Consider the following 17168-nt stretch of genomic DNA (forward strand, 5'->3'; position numbering starts at 1 on the left):
TCTCTCTCTCTCTCACACACTCACTCTCTCTCTCACACACACACATACACACACACACACACACAAACACACTTACACACACATACTCTCTCCCTCTCTCTCTCTCTCTCTCTGTTACGCACACACACGCGCACACACACGCGCACACACACACGTACACACACACATACACACACACACATACACACACACGAACACGAACACGAACACACACACACACACACACACACACACACACACACGAACACACACACACACAAACACTTATACACACACTCACACATACACACACACTGTTTTTTCTTTCTTTTTTTCTTTCTTTCTTGATCTTTCTTTCTTTCAGCATGGCTTTAGTATCAAATCTGGCGAACTCACAAGTAGTCACTCACTGCAGAACTTAAATACCTAAAATAATCATTGTATTTACTATTTGAATAAAAAAAAATTCAGCGTCTCTGTCTCTCGCACAAACATTTCATCAGTTATCCCCCTTGCAGCTCACAGATCAAAGACATCCCCATAACACGAGTCACTGGTTCCCTCCCATTGAACTAGAGAATCTTTAGTTGAACTATGCACACACGGTAGTGAGAAGTGAGAGCATATTATTGAGGTTGAGTTATGATTCTAGGCAGTTTGTTGATGCTCATATCCCACCTACCCCCCCCCCCACAAATTAATACTCAGAATTTTGCCCAGGGGGCGGCCGCAGCCTACTCTTATCGATTTTAGACCACCAAAGGATCTCTAAAGTGCGCAACTTGCACACGGGACCTCCGAGATTTTTCGCCCTTGTCCGAGAAGGCTAGGTGTAGATACATTGAATTTCCTTTCCTACCAGAAGATCAGGTGTGTGGCTGAAAGACAGAGTAAGAAGGAGCCAAGGAGTAGCAGTAGAAAGGCTGCAAAAGGAGTCGGGAGCCCAGAGGAGGGGGCAAAGGACGTGAGGGGGTGGGGGCAGAAAGTGGAGACGAAAGCAGATGACAGAACATTGCTAGAGAGCAGGAAAAGAGGTGAAAGGAGACAATTTTAGAGAAGAAAATGTTTTAGTCACTACCCGGATTCGAACCCCGGACCTTTGAATGAGAGGCGAACACCTTAACATCTAGGCCACGAGAGCCCCCACCAACCTGTTTAAATTAATTACTTGTTGTATAGTAGTCAATTGTAGCCTGTGGTCCGTCTAATCAAGTCTGCATTGGTTATTGGAGTTTATCAATTGGCTAAAACAACACCTGAGTATCGATGGCTGGTGCCACTATAAATGAATTATTGAGGGTTTAATATCAAGCTCAGTTTTTTTTTTACCAAAGCACCAAAAAAGCACCACCATACATAGGCCTGCGGAGACAACACCCCCCCCCCCCCCGCCTCACACACCTCCACACACACCTCCCCACACACACACACACACACACACACACACACACACACACACACACACACACACACACACACACACACACACACACACACACACACACACACACATAAACTTTTCAGCTGGCGACTATACTTCACAATATGGAATTAATGTCCCTAATAATAGAAACACTCAATTTGAAGCTTCTGAAACTGAAACTTTTGAATTGTCACATCGGCTATATGGCCAATGGGAAATGGAGTTGATAATCGAACCACGATATTCCCCGAACCTCCCACGCTTCGTAGAAAAGTTACTTTTTGTATATCAAATTACAATATATTTCATATTTTAAAACAATTGAAATATCCTTGTATTAGAATTGGAGGCTTACATAAAATTAGGTAAATTTGTAGAGCTACCAGATGCAGATAACGACATCTTCCATTGTACCGGTAGGCTACTACCGAGGGAGAGAGAGAGAGAGAGAGAGAGAGAGAGAGAGAGAGAGAGAGAGAGAGAGAGAGAGAGAGACAGAGAGAGAGAGAGAGAGAGAGAGAGAGAGAGAGAGAGAGAGAGAGAGAGAGAGAGAGAGAGAACGGGGAGTAGAAAGGGGGCGGGGTGGGGAGAGCCGGAGACAAAATAACAGCATACACGTATATATTTTAAACTAATTAATCAAATATACAGCCAACAAATGTCGTAACGCCTTTTTATGAACAGTGTATACGATGTGTCCCATTATTTCTTACTATATTTACCGAGTATTTTCATTTATTAGCCAATGTTATGATTGCTTATAAATATTTTAAAACGGCCATTATGAAAGTACCTATTTATAATTGATCTAGATCTAGTAGTCTTTGCAGCACGAATAATTATAACCCTAGTCGCCTGCTGTGGCGGTTGTTCATGATCATTTTTACAATAATTGAAATCTAATTTTGGCAAGCACGACAATGAAAATTAAATGCAAAGCGATTTTCGTATCTTTTTGTTGTTGTTGTTGTTTTGTCGTTATTGTTGTTGTAAGATCATTTGCAATGAAGGGTGCCGATTGAAGTGAAAGACGAAGGCGATATATATATAATACATACTTGCATTATTCATAATGTTCAGTTACGGAAATTTAACGGTTGAAGTTCACGTCGAAATTGGATTCTGTAGAGGAAAAGCCTATTCTCTAGCATTTATGAGATAGTCAGAGTTTAGTTTAATGGAAAGAGAAAAGAAAAGGGAAAACAAATTTAAAAAGTACGCTATTATTTCGTGGCTCGAATACTGTTTGTACGATAACTGCATATGCAGTCATTTCGTCAGACGGTCATATCTCGACGTCACACCCCAATTATGTGTGACAAAATTACTTCGCTTATATAATATCTCTCCAAAATTGTTATGCTAGTAGAGTTTTGGAGGATCAGCCTAAATCTTTTTTTGAAGTTACGAATTATTAATGTAATTTAAATCTTCGTCCAAATTGTTCCATAGTTGAACAATAACATGTAATTGTTTAAATAAAACAAAAACAAGGTAAAGAGTTAAATAAGCCTTTGTGTTTGAAAGTAAGGGTCTAGCCTTTAGCAAAATCGAAGTATACCGTGCTTATTTATTTTTAACAGAACTATGGTCTGGCCAAACATTTCATCAATAATACCTAAAAACTTTGTTGATCTTACTCGATAAATTTCATTATTGTCAATACAGTTGATCTAAACCGCATCTGAACACTTTGTTCCTTACGGTTCGATCTATTTAAGATGCACACAAGACAGTAATTTTCTATATATTATGCTACACTCTTTATAAAATAAAAAACGGTATTTTCCATGCGGAATGAGGCCATATAGGCTATGCGACCCAGATTGCCTACCCTAATTTTTTTTTCATAAAGGCTAGGCTAGGCTACGGGAGCATTCAGTGACTGGTTCCTCCTGGACCAGTGAGTAAAGTGGTTGAGCTTTTTGTCCAGATAAACTACAATCCTACGAATTTGGCTGCTTTTTGCAGTACACATAATTGGTTGATCTGATTTCATTTTAACGCACAGATACTGGTGAGATAGCCCGAACATAGCGTGTGCAATGTTTATAGCTTCAGTTTATAGATTTGTGTTATTGTTTGTTTGGTCTTGGCTTTATTTAGGTGAAGAAAGTGGGATGAGTATAGTAATTGCCAGAGTCTTTTTACGTTTGGTAAATTCAGAATGTAGCCTATTATGTAAGCTAATGAAACTCTTCTGACAATACAGATACCACACAGTGCAGGTCAAGGAAGAGAGGGCTCTATGTGAGAATTTTTAAAATTGGATTGGGGGAAGGGGTGGAAGAGGGTCTCTAAGTAATGTGTGTATGAAGGAATATAGGTGAAACTGTCTGAGTGTGCGAGACGGAATGGGTGTAGCCTAACCTATACTTTCTGAGACGTAAGAAATCCCATATATCTTTATTTATCGTTGCAACCAGGTACGGGGGTCTGATGGGCTTTCCCTGTCAAATGGTTACGATATTAGGATGTTGTACCGTCGTACTTTCCGCTGGTTCTGCATGCTATAAATACATACTGCATGACAAACAGATAGGGAACTATTTGCATGAATGGTGTTTATGAGCATAGGAGAAGCTACGATGTATGTTCCCCAAGAGATCTGAGATGACGGAAGAGTGAACAGACCTTAAAAAAATACATACTACGTACTTTTGAAACTGTGAGAGCCTTCAAGGAGATACAACACCTATAATTAGGCCTACATTTGTCATTCACTAATCTCTTCGCTATATGTACTCCCAGCAGTGACTCTACTCACTTCTTCAAATGCGAGGCTTCAAATTTCATGAATGGTTTTCACACACACACACACACACACACACACACACACACACACACACACACACACACACACACACACACACACACACACACACACACACACACACACACACACACACACACACACACACACACACACACATTGTTTATGATCTACGTTGAATGGGCCTGTGTGCATGAAACGTTTCATTGATGTCGAATAGAAAAAAGATAATTTTATTGTGAAGTGCCGCCAGGGAGTGGCCGCTATAAAGAAGTAATTTTTTTTTACTATATAAAAGTGTATTGTACAGAGAGATAGACATACAGATAGATAGATAGATAGATAGATAGATTGATAGATAGATGGATAGAGAGAGAGAGAGAGAGAGAGAGAGAGAGAGAGAGAGAGAGAGAGAGAGAGAGAGAGAGAGAGAGAGAGAGAGAAAGAAAGAGGCTAGCGTAATAAATACATGAGTTGAGTGAGGTAGGCTTAGCCTACAGACTGACAGCGTTTAAAAAATCCGGGGAAAGGAATTGCATCGAGTCACTTTCAGGATCCAAACATGGCCGTTCTGACGCCATGTCGAGGGTAGTGAATATGTAGAGAAAACAGTGTGGCTTTCCTAATGGTGGCCCACAATTTATCCCGTTTTGTCTTTGAAGGAAATATTACATATTACAGAAAAGATTTTTGCAGTTTCAAGAAAGCCTCAAATGACTTTTGGGGCTTTCGCCTTGATGTGTATGGAGTAATATGAATTTGGACCCGCTTTCTTTTGCGTTATCTGAAATAAGTTACACTGTTGCCAATTTAAACAAGAAGAATTATAAGCAGAGTGTTGCTGCCGTCAATCACGTAAGTCTAGAATATTGTTAGTAGTTTGCATGAAGTAGTCATCACATATAAATCTACTTTAAAAAGCACAACAAAATAGTAGAGCAAAACAAAGGAAAACACTGCATTGTGTTCATTGGTTGTTGCAGTTGTGTCATATTATTCAATTGTCAAATGAGTGTCATGACATAATGTTGTTTTTAAAACATGCAGAAACCCCATGTTTATCTTAAAGAGACAGTTTGGTCATTAACACACACATCTTTTTAAATGAATCCCATAAGTGAGCCTCCTCAGACCCAAAGAAATCAGTGAGGCAGGGTCTCACTTGTCCCAGAAGAGATGAGAGAGTGTTCAGTTGTCAGTAGGCCACATGATTCTCTCTGTGCCTGTGCACAGTGCATGCTACTTGACAGTTACACTGTGTCTAAGTAAGGTACAAGGCATACCAGACATTGGTTTAGTTGTTAAGTTTTCCTTGGTGTTACTTGTTCAAAATTTGGCTGCCCAGAAACGAGTAAGTATGCATGAAAAAATTATGGAAACTACCATGCTGTTCCCTTTTTCTTTGAAGGCCGCCTCTATTCTCACCCGGAGTGAGAATAGTGCAGGCGAGTCTTGTGGCTATTCTCACCCGGTGCGCGTTCACTGTTGTAGCCTAGATCTAGGCCAACAAATTTTGCGTTCACCCTAAACCACAGAATTCTACACTGTGATAACAGAAAAATTGTAGAATTCTGTGCCGTGAACAAACGTTCCATTACAACTGTAGCCTACTAAAAGAGTACAATTTTGTCTGTGGCCACTGTGGGCAGTGGAGAGAGAGAGAGAGAGAAAGAGAGAGAGGAGTAGCGCGAGAATTTCCAGGCAAAACAAAATGGCGACCCGCGTAGTTCGGCTCGATTCGAAAAGTTAAATAGCCGTAGCATCTTTGTAGACAACCAAATTAATTTACTTTTGTGTTTTAACATCATTTTTAAAACTTTGTTTTTGTCAATTTGATCGTCCACACCGATAGACAGTATTCAGAAAGAGACAGAGAGAGAGAGAATGAGAAGAGGGGAGGAGTTGATCTTGCGAGAACTTCCGGGCGGGTGAGAATAGCCACTTTCTTCTTTGAAAGAATGAGGTCGATACCCGTTCAGGCTCAGTGTTGTCCCCAGTCCTAGTATTCGCTTTTAACCAGCCTTGTTGACCCTGGCAAATGAAATTTTATACTAATTTATAGGAATGGCATAGAAGAATGTCTCGATGAGTCAAGAGTGCCGCGGCTTAAGGCTTAAGTGAAGGCTCATGGTCCAAGGCCAAGGTAGTCTCTGTCTTGTTGAATTCAGTTGGAAAAAAGTGGAATGTTTTCCTCTCAGTCTGAGTCAGTAAATATCGCATGAAGCTGCAGCAAGCACCTAGCACACTTCTGTGATTGGCCCAAATATGTCTATGATGTATTTCCGCCGTCTATTTTTGTCGTCTTCTGGGGTTTCCCCCTCTTAGGTTTCCCTTGCCAGTAACTCTTGACTAGATATAGATCTCGCCGTGGTTTTTTTTTTTGGGTGCCGTGGCGGAGCGGTTAGTGTGCTCGTCTCTGAAGCGGAACGTCCGGGTTCGAGCCCCGGTTCGGATATATATTTTTTTCCGCCCCCTCCTGCCCACAGCCACACAGCGGTAATGGATACCTGACTTCGAGTGGGGAAGTAAGGGCAGCATGGAAAGGAACTGGCCACCCTACCACAATATGCCGAAGGCCCAGGAAGATCTCACGAACAATCTAACAAGGCAATCCCCAATGAGGATCGGATGCGGGAACAACTTTACTTTAAACTAATTTATTTTTTAAACAATCTCAGCAATTTTCATTCTGTAAATTTACCTGCTCCTCAAAGTTGTACATACACACACAAAGTGCATGCGCGCGCGCACACACAGCCCGAAGCAGTGGGCCATGAAACCTAGTGATATAGCCCATCACACGCTAAACGGCAAAGCGAGCCCGCTACGGTGAGGTCTAGTCAGCTGGCGAGGGAAGCCCTAGAAGACAACAAAAATAGATGGCAGAAATACGTCGTCGTCATCTATGTTTGGGCCAATCACAGAGGTGTGCTAGGTGCTCGCTGCGGCTTCATGTGTTAATATCTAAGTGACTGTAGTCTTACCCTATGATGGCTTCAAGCAAAACAAATCTAAAAATGTTTTTGAAATTGAAACTGAAGTGTTGTGTGATGAAGATGAAAAAGGAGAGAAAAGGTAATTGAGCGCGTTTTCTTGGGCATAATTATTGGTCCTGAGGATAATGATGAATTAATTCATTGGTTTTCTGTGTATGTAATAGTAAACGAATGTCATTGTTCTTGCAGTTCAACTACTGAATTGTTGCAATAGGAATACAGACTACAAGAGGTCTTGAGTGTATTTAGTTTTAGTAGAGAATTTACGGCGCTCGCAACTGCATTAGGTCATATGAGCACCAAGGGGTGGATGTCAACAGAGAAGTCCTTACAGGGAATCAGGCTTATTCTGCTCACCTCTCTAGCTTCAACAGCACAAAATCTGCTTCTACTATCCAGGCACCCTGGGAAATAGGTCAAGGTCACAAGAGTGTGACAAACATAATAAAGTAGAAGAAAATGACGATAGTAAGGGTTTGGAAAGAAAAAAGCAGCAGTTCGCTAATGCAGTTCAGGCACAGTTATGAGCATGACATTGATGAATCGGCCCTTTTAAAATTCTACTGTGCATAAGAACATGTTAATATCCCCCTTTGTGAATGGCCTAAAGACTCTTCAGTCAGCAGCACCGCCTGGCGGGGTGCTTGAGTGTATTATTTTAAATTTACAGATGTATTGTAAAAGGAAGAGGCTAGCCGTACTTAATGACGGCTAGACTGGCAGTCTAGCCGTACTTAAGTACGGTAAGACTCACAGTCTAGCCGTACTTAAGTACGGCTAGACTTACAGTCTAGCCGTACTTATTCTTAATATGATGGCTAGACTGACCATTTACAAAAAATAGGCCTACTGAATTGTAAATATACATTTTTAGTGTGCAGTACCTAAAGTATTTGTATTTGAGACAAAACCAGGTTCCTTAATGACAGTGCATGTATTTTAAACCTCCTGTCTTCTAATGTAAATAGGGCCTAAGATAAGTACGGCTAGACTGGCAGTCTAGCCGTACTTAAGTACGGGTAGACAGCCAGGCTAGCCGTACTTAAGGACGGCTAGACTGCCAGGCTAGCCGTACTTAATATTGATGTCTGTCAGTCTAGCCGTACTTAATATTGATGGCTGAATTGTAAATGAAAATTTTAGTTTGCAATGCCTAAAGTATTTGTATTTCAGACAAAACCAAAAGGTGCCTTACTGACTTGCATGTATTTGAACCTGAATAATTACTAGATCTAGATCTAATGAGACCTGTGTACTTAACAGGATTGAGTCGATTGGGCCAAACCTAGATCTAAGTACGGCTAGACTGGCAGTCTAGCCGTACTTAAGTACGGCTAGACTCTCAGTCTAGCTAGCCACTTCGATTGTAAAATTGGAGTTTGTAAGGGTGGTCACATTTCAAATTGCTCTTTTTTTCTGTTAGAAGTCGTCAGCTTCTCCTAAAGTGCAGGTAGATCTTCAGAGATTATTTTGCATCGGAATGTTTACCTCCTGGTGACTGGCCTCCACTAAGGCATTTGAGTTTTGAATTCAGATTTTGATTTGTTTAAAAGAAAGATCTGAAAAATATTATGTAGAAAATGGATTGATATAAAAAAGATTTTTTAAATTTGATCTTTGTTTATTTAGTGGTGTAAATTGTTTGCTTGCAGTTGGTGGCCCAGCACGGTGCTGAAGCCGATAGGCATCTGTTTAGGTGCCTTTTCTCTCACATCGACTTCAGCGGCGATGGTAAAAGCAGTGGCAAGGACCAATATCAGGTAAATATATTATAGTCAACAAAAAATACTGTTTTGATCAAATGCCTACTTATGATTCTATGATTATGTGGTTCATATTATTTATCAATCGTCTTTTAATTGCAGGATCTACTTATTGCCTCTTCGTTTGGCTATAAAAGGACTTCCGTACTGAGCGACCACCCCAACAAACACGATACAAAGAATGACCCTAACCCCGACCCTAATCCTAACCCAAACCCATACCCTCCTCATATATCTAGCCTTTACCCTTAGCCCAACCCTCTGTCCATTTAATAGTGGTCGCTCATTAGTTATGGAATTTAATTCTTGGGTATAGTCAAAGCAGAAATGAAAATGATCCTAATTTTTGCTTAGAGCCGAAGCTACTCTCACGACCACTTGTCCAAGACACAATCATCTACAGATGGCCATTCCTGCCCCCCCTTTATTTTTATCGTTTTTGTTTATTTTAATGACTTGGTCCAAGAGGATGTACCTTTTTGACAGTGAGTTGGTGTCTCTGACTGGTTCAACCGTACACAATGTATTAATGTATTAATTTGTGAAACTGCAAATTCCTTTTCCTTCAGTTCTTCCTTCACCTCTTCTGTCATGGTTGAGATTCGAGATTTGGTGGATACTCAGTACTGATTGTTTTGTTTTTAGCAGTTTGGTAATTTGGATTTCTGAACTGTTTCAGCAATTTTTTAGGAAAGACAGTTTGTATTGAATGTGCTGTTTGTAGAATTAAAAAAAAGAGACTTTCTGTTTTTGATCTTACTTTCATTTCTACTCTAAACTAAATATTGTTGTATATTATTTTCAGCATGTGAGTAGCAACAAGACTATCGCATTGTGACAATACAACACTGTGCCATTGGGTATCTTAAAAAATTAGTTCAAGCCCTTGTTGTTATTTGGATAATTAACTAGCTGCCTGGGTTCCATATCTATATTCACTTAAAGTTGGGGGGGGGGGGGGGGGTTAAAAACACACTGTAAGTCAGGGTTTTGTGCAATATCTCGAAATGGCAATCCTACAAGTAATGTATTTGGCTGTGTTGCTACAAGTATATGTATGTATGATATGGTCTTGGGAAGGGAAGACTGATATATATGTGTAAAAAATTATGTCAAGTTCTGTTTTCTTTTTTGTTCTTTTTATTGTCCTTTTTATGTTAGATTTCTAGTGTTTTCACTTGTTTTGTTCGCATCACTTTAGAATCAGTATTTGTCCTTTTTTTAAAACTTGCATTTAAAAAATTAAAATATCTCAGAATGAACCCTGACATGTAACTTTTTGTTCTTATTTAGCTTTGCATTCCTCTAAGTGGGGTATTTTTGTATTTACTTTGTGCACGTTTACATACAAGTCATAGATCACTTTGTGTTACTTGTTTCAGATTCAGTATTTGAGTCAAGAATTTGGTGCCCTGCTTACCAAGGCCAACTTTGTTTCCATCCTCTGTTACGCTATTGACAATCCTCTACAACAACAAAACGTAAGTTTGGTTGACAAGACAAAAAAAATTAACACTTTCGAATTACTCACTGCCACTTTTAATTTATGGCAGGGGTTCCAAGTTAATGTTTTTCAGTTTGGTAGAGACAAAAAATATTATAAAAACCAGTTTTTCACAATAATATAGAGACTGGTAATGCTTAGTTGTTCTTGCTGTCAGGTTTTAGTAAATTAAAAGTTTCCTTTGTTCATTTTGTCATAAAAAGCCATTCATTATGTTTTCTTTTCCTTTGTTCATTTTGTCATAAAAAGCCATTCATTATGTTTTCTTTTCCTGATCCAAATTCTCTTCCCTTTTTCATTTTCATCCAAGACTCTTAAAAAATGGTATTGTTATTGTTTCTTGGGTGTAAGAAAGATGAATGGTGAAAAGGTAATGTATATAGAAATACACGTACATGTACTTTAGGTTTTCCATTCAACTAACTGCACTGACATTGAACTTGTTTTCTTTTGCCCTCCAGAACTTGAAACCGTCCGTGCATCTCTTCCCACAAATCAGTCGAGTTCTTAAGTTGACTCGGGTGCAGGAAGTTGCTGTTGCACTTGCTTTGCTCAGTTCTTCTCGGACGGACCTTGTCAGTTTCGCCCTTCAGTTTACAAAACAGAAACTTCCTGAATTGATTCGGTCTTACGTTGATGTTGGTAAGAAACTCACTGTTTGTGTTTCGAACACTCTCTTGTTCAACTAACGTAGCTTAACCCCCATCCTGCAGGAGCCGGGTTTATGTCGCCCGATAAGCTTATTTCGGCACCTCGCCTACGTTCTGGTCCCGAATCAGTGTAGCTCCTGGCTCAGCGCACGCGCAGCGCGCATCCTCTTACGTGTCATTCGGGTCCCGGGTCGGATCCCCATTCACGCAGGTCAAGTGTGTGTGCGTCAGTCTGCTTGAGTTTGTGTGCGTTTGTGGCCTTCTTCTAGAACCGCCTGCGTTGGTTCGTAATTGAGGCATATGTCTCATTAAAAAAATGCCAAGTTGGTAGCTCTAGATGTTCGTCCAATGAAATTATAGAAGAAAGTGACCCACTTAGACATGAGGAGCTCGAAAGGATAGTCAGGAAACAAGACTTCCATTTTTCTATACAAAATATTTCAAATGAGCTTGATTTTGTATGAAATGGTACAACCTGATAAAAAAATAATCTTGTTTGATAGTTTTGAATGCCATTGTGCAGGTACAAAGAACAATTTGAGTGTAAAACATTCAGAAATTGACCTAAATTATCCCCTTTCGAACCTCAAGTCATTCATAACAACAAGAGCGTCCAGAAAGGTTATTCGAATGGGCGTAACTACTCGTAATGTCTTATCAGCTTGTGAGAGGGAGTTATTCATGTGTTTGTAACACTTTATAAATAGAAAGCTATGAAAGAGCGTTGTTTTCATCATCGGTTAACACACTCCCACGGTATTCACGGCGAAAACACGTTTCCCGGGGCATGCACTGTACACCAACAGTCAGTACACACTGAGTGACCCCGGCGGCCTGCCCGGCACGTCCGATGTAATCGGTTGCTGATAAGATACGCATCTGGGCACAGACGCAGGATAAGAGTTAAGCTGACTGGTGAAAATGTAGCGTGTGAGTTCACCCAGCTAAAACTAGAAGGACAATAATGATTTATTTCTCCTTTGGGATGTCCTCAATGGCAGGCTTTGCGGTGTTGAAAATTTAACCTAACGCTGTCACTTAAAAAACAATGCAAATTGGTCACTGGTGGCAGGCAGAAAATTCTGTTGGCACTGGGATGTAATTTTTTTCGATTGTTTGGTATTGGAGTTAGTTCTTTTGTTAATATAGTATAGTTACAGGATGTTTCAGGATTGAAAAGAAGAATCAAAATGTATAATGTCAATAGAGTAATAGAATTGATAAAAATTGCCACAGTTATGTAATTTTCTTTAAGTTTTAAAAAACTAAGATGGGTTGCTGTGTGGTTGTCGACCAGGTTCTTCACATTTTTTCGTTAAAGTTGTAAAATTTCAAATTCCTGTGTGCAGTACATTTTACACATACCAACTTGAAATTACCACCTAACCACTGATATAAGTAAGATACAACGGTAAACTGAGCTTGCTAGCATGCCAGCACATGAAGGATGCATAATTCCTACTTGTTCAGTGCTCAGTATACAAAGCGCCTTCATTGAAGCTTGGTGTAAAGCAATTTCAATTAAAGATGAATTATCTCAATGGAAAAGAGGTAACATTTGCAGTCATTTATAACTGTTCCTTCTCTGTTGTTTCTGTAGACACAAGCCGCCAGGAAGGTGGCCTCCAAGACTCTGACCTCGAGATCCTGCACCTATTGCTGTTTCACCTGACTTCAGAGAGAGAGCAGCTGGGCATTGCCCAGGAGACCTTGGACACCTTCCTTAAGACTGTTCGCAGAGGTAGGCATCTGTCACCTTTTGAAGTAGCTTCATACTCTTTGATTGAAGTTGTAGACCTTCCATTTGAATGAATTACAATGTTATTTAAAATTGTAGACTTTGATCACCCCTGGTGCTTTTATTGCGAGAAAAGTTAACAAAGAATAGAGTAATTGATTGAAGCAAAGGAATTTTATAAGAGGGGTATGTTGGTTTTTTAATAACTATATTTTCAACATCTATTTCGTAATAAATGTATTGTTGTGCGTATATTTTATAATTTGCATGTAAACTGCCTTTGCTCTGGTTGACTCTTTACTAGGGTCCAACTCTTGGTCTCACAGCTCCTCTAGTGCTGTCAAATATTACTTGAAAGGCCACCCACAGGACTGCAGGTCATGGTTCTGTTAATGCATTGAATTAAATATAATGTCTGTCCTTTCTCTTTATTGTGATAACGATTTCCCAGAAATTTTGTAGACACCCCTAGTAACGTCTCCTGTCTCTTTCCCATTGCCACATTAAAGTATTGTAGGCTGTGGATCTGGGTGGTTGGAGGATGCAGCTGTAGGTTCTGCTTTTTTATTTTTGTCCTTTTTGATCTCATCTGTCTGTTTTGCTCTTTCTTAGTGCTAAATGGCAGTCATGTCATTTTGCTTCTCTTTAATGGAGCAAAAACTTACAGCCAAGGTAGTGAATAGTTGGGGGGAACTCACAGGTTATTCCTAATTCTCTGTTCCTCTCAGTGTGTTTCTGCCATTGCTGCATGACTTTTATAACATGAACATATTTCTCTTATACCACTTTAAATATTTAAAAAATTGATTTTGGATTTTTTTTATCTTTGCAGAATTCCCGCGCGAGAGGGTGCCTGTTATCATCAGTCCATTTGTGTACCCAAATTTGGAGGATATCAGTGCTAAAAAACTCAGAGACTTAGGAACCATGAAGAAAAATATGGCAAGTTTTACTTTTTCTGTTGTGGCGGGGGGAAGAGGTGTTGGTTCCATTATTGTGTGTTGTGAATGCGACAGATTGAAAGATTGAAGGCAAAAGAACATTTTGCATAAAGATCATGTTTTTCTGAGAAAGAAAAAAAAGTAGGTGTAGAGAATGTGTCTAGGAGGCTGTTTTTCAGGGGAATTGTCACAACAGCAGTAAATTAAAAAGCATAGATTGCCACTGGTGCAGCACCAGAAATCAATGCCAATTTGGAGATTTGCACTGAAAGTTTCAGTGCTACAGTATTTATTCCTATTTATTTATAATAACCTTCAGGTTGAAATGGAAACAATTTTCATTTTGATCATATAGAGTGAGTTTGGGGAAGTTAGGAACACAATTGAATCGTACCCATTGTCTTCATTTGTTGAAGATTAATTGAATGTTTTTTTTTTTTTTTTAAGGGAGTCTTGATTTTGCAGATTTTGGGTCAGGCTAGGCAAATTGAGGTGTTGGCTGATTTTTGAAAATCAACCAGTTTTGTCTAAAAATAGCATAGAGACAGTTGAGAAAGTCTTTATTTTCCTCGTAAATTGCCTTTGAAAACATGAGGGTGGGTTAATACAGTGAATTTTCACAATAAGTGTCATTTTTCGCAAAATTTCTTTTTTTTTTTTTTTACAGTTCTGTTCCCTACTCCTTCCTTAGTTTTCATCCTTTTGACATTTAATTTTCAGGAAACATAGATGGCAAGGCTACCATCAATGTAACATATATTTGCGAAAAAAATAGCTCTTTTCCATTGGCAAGCGATTACGCAACCTAAATTTAGAAACGTTTTTTTATACTTGGGAAAATTCTCTTTTTTTTTCTTTTGCACTTATTGATAAAAACTTGCTGTTACGTTGATAGGGTATGCTATGCTGTAGCTATGCCAAAATAAAATTGCGTATCAAGAGATTTTTACTTTGCCTAACTTATATGTGTACTTAGATTTGATCTCGTGCAACAAACAGAAAATGGTCCTCAAGGGTATCTCCTCCCGTTAAAAGTGTAAAAGAAGCAGAGCACAAAAATTACGTAATACATTTTATTATTTCTATTCAGGAGCATTGAAAAATTGTTTTCAAATACACTTATTGTTTTGTTTTGAAGGTCTTAGTTTATTGTGTGTTAATCTGTTTACAGACTGACGTCAGCGTGGCTGACATGATGTTAGAGGGCGGCTACTCCTGCACATCTAGGTAAGAGAAAATACAGTGGTTACAGAAAACTTAGATTGACAGATTTTTTCTTATCTTATAATGGTCTGTTTTTGGACTGAGAATAAGTGGTTTCTTTTTACGTAAGTTCTCCTTTGTTCTGGAGATGGTGGTGCGGCTCATTTAGAAAGCTGCATTCATGTGAAAGGCTCTAAATTTTCTCTTATCAATGCTTTCCGGCAGGTCTTTTTAAGAAATCATTGAACAAAACATAAAAAATAGTCTACCACTTTTATCAATCCCGATTGCGGACTTAAAGGTATAATGGCAAGCCTAGTAAATGAATATCATCATTTGTCAAGATCATGTAAATACAGTGTCGCTCCAGTGCTGTATTACAAATACACCATTGCTAATGGCCTCTGTGTGCAGGGCGCTTTTTGTTTGTTGTTGTGTAAAATAAGCCATGTTTGTAATTTTTCCATCTGGTTCAGTGAAGCCCTTGGGGGGGGGGGTCGGCTTTATTTTAAACCTGAGTGGTAGCTTCCCTTTTAGGCTTACATATTCTCAGGTCAAAGTCATGTGGGCAGACTTGTCCAAAGGAGCCGTTTTGTGTTTGAGATTGATGAACGTTAGTAAAGTTTTGCCTCTGAAGTATGGAAATAGTTTTGAAAAAAGATAAATGTCACCACAGCACTTTTTTGGGGATCTTTTGATTTGAAGGTGTTATATTTTTCTATTGAGTTTGATTTTTCAATCGTTTGTTTCTTTTTACTCTATTGGCAAATAACAGTGTGGAGGAGTGTCGTAGCCTTCTCTCTCATTGTGGAGCAAGGGAGATCACTGCCCCTGCTGTAGCCCGTGTCCTAGGAATGATGGCCCGCACGCCTGCAAACCTAGGAGACCATGGCTCACAGGTACTAGTATAAATGTTGGAGTTTTGTCGCTGTTACCGATGATGAGAGTGTAGATTTGAAGGAATTTCTGTTACAGTCTTCTTTGGGTGTTTCCTTTTCCTTTCAAGTACTTTTTCTGGTCCTTTGCACATGTAAATTTATTGTCTTTGGTATTCTTTCTCTTTGTTCCTTTTATGTTTGACTTAAGTCTTAACATCAATTTTATTCAATGTTTTCTCATCTACATGTTGATGTTAGCTTTAAGAAAATGTTTTAAGACAACCTCTTGCGGCTTAATTTTATGAATATTACTGTGACCTGCCATCTACACTGCGGAAACAGATTCAGACCCTCTGCGCCAGCCACTGTTTTAGAGGTGCTTAGACAGTACAGTGCTTCTAGTCTTCCGCAATTTTGCAGATTTCCGCAAATTAGCAGGATTCCGCAAATGGAAAAATAAAAAACTTTTCAAAAATGCGAAATAAAAAATTTCCGTAATTACTAATAGTGCAACAATAGCCTACCCTTACCAGGAGTACTCTTTTAATTGAAAGTGTAGACAGTGTCTTTCACTTTCACTTTCTAAAGCACAAGAAACAGAGCACCAGCTCTGTTAACAAGAAGAAATGACGATTGTGGTTCAATAGATCTTGGGCCTGCCAAGAAAAGAAAAATCTGAAGAGAGTTTGATTTTTTTATCAGACTTGTTTATTTGTAAATATTGTTGTGGATTTCAGTTGAATTTAGCTGTCAAGTTATTTAGATCTAGATCTAGCTGTTATATTATTATTATAAGGATTCTACGCATTATGATGCAAACCAGCACAAGCGGGAAAGAATTTGAACATTAACTGTCGAGTTTTATAGATCTAGCTGTTATACTACTGTTGTGGATGTACAGTATCGGTACAAGGGAAAAAGCATGGCTTTGGATTTATATGGATTAACACAAACATAAAATTATGTATGCAAGGTATGTTTTTTTTCTCCCTTATTTTCTTTTTAAATTTAGGCTTGAATAGCCAGAAATGGCATATTTAGGATGCACTGAAACCAAAAATTCTCAAACATGAGCATCCCCCTGCAGGGCGCTGCCCTGGACCCTGAAATCCTCGAAAAATGACATCAGCCTGCTGAAAGCTCTGATAATAACCTACTGATAAGATCTTTCTGTCTTTGCTCAAATTTGTGTAAAGTATCTTTCCTTAGGGCACAGTGTTTGGCCAGAGGCAAGATTCATTATGGTGATATAATTTTTCAAATGTGAAGCAATGGTTATGTTGTGTTGTTATTGAATTATTGGTAACGAGGAGAATCTTT

At 39.1% G+C, this 17168-nt stretch overlaps 1 protein-coding gene across 4 annotated transcripts in view; it reads left to right on the forward strand.

Moving 5' to 3' along the window:
- Positions 1 to 4705: 4705 nt before the first annotated feature.
- The window catches only part of LOC101853376 (CCR4-NOT transcription complex subunit 1), a 66852-nt gene continuing 54389 nt past the window's right edge, over positions 4706 to 17168 (forward strand). For all 4 annotated transcript variants that reach the window (XM_005094387.3, XM_005094388.3, XM_005094389.3 and 1 more), the window contains exons 1-8: positions 4706 to 5030; positions 8824 to 8931; positions 10317 to 10415; positions 10900 to 11080; positions 12689 to 12829; positions 13659 to 13768; positions 14939 to 14994; positions 15746 to 15869. In XM_005094387.3, the coding sequence (XP_005094444.1) occupies positions 4929 to 5030; positions 8824 to 8931; positions 10317 to 10415; positions 10900 to 11080; positions 12689 to 12829; positions 13659 to 13768; positions 14939 to 14994; positions 15746 to 15869 (921 nt within the window). In that variant the 5' untranslated portion in view covers positions 4706 to 4928. The remainder of the gene's footprint in view (positions 5031 to 8823; positions 8932 to 10316; positions 10416 to 10899; positions 11081 to 12688; positions 12830 to 13658; positions 13769 to 14938; positions 14995 to 15745; positions 15870 to 17168) is intronic.

Source organism: Aplysia californica, unplaced genomic scaffold (genome assembly GCF_000002075.1).
Source record: "Aplysia californica isolate F4 #8 unplaced genomic scaffold, AplCal3.0 scaffold00081, whole genome shotgun sequence".
Classification (NCBI taxonomy): Eukaryota; Metazoa; Mollusca; class Gastropoda; order Aplysiida; family Aplysiidae; genus Aplysia; species Aplysia californica.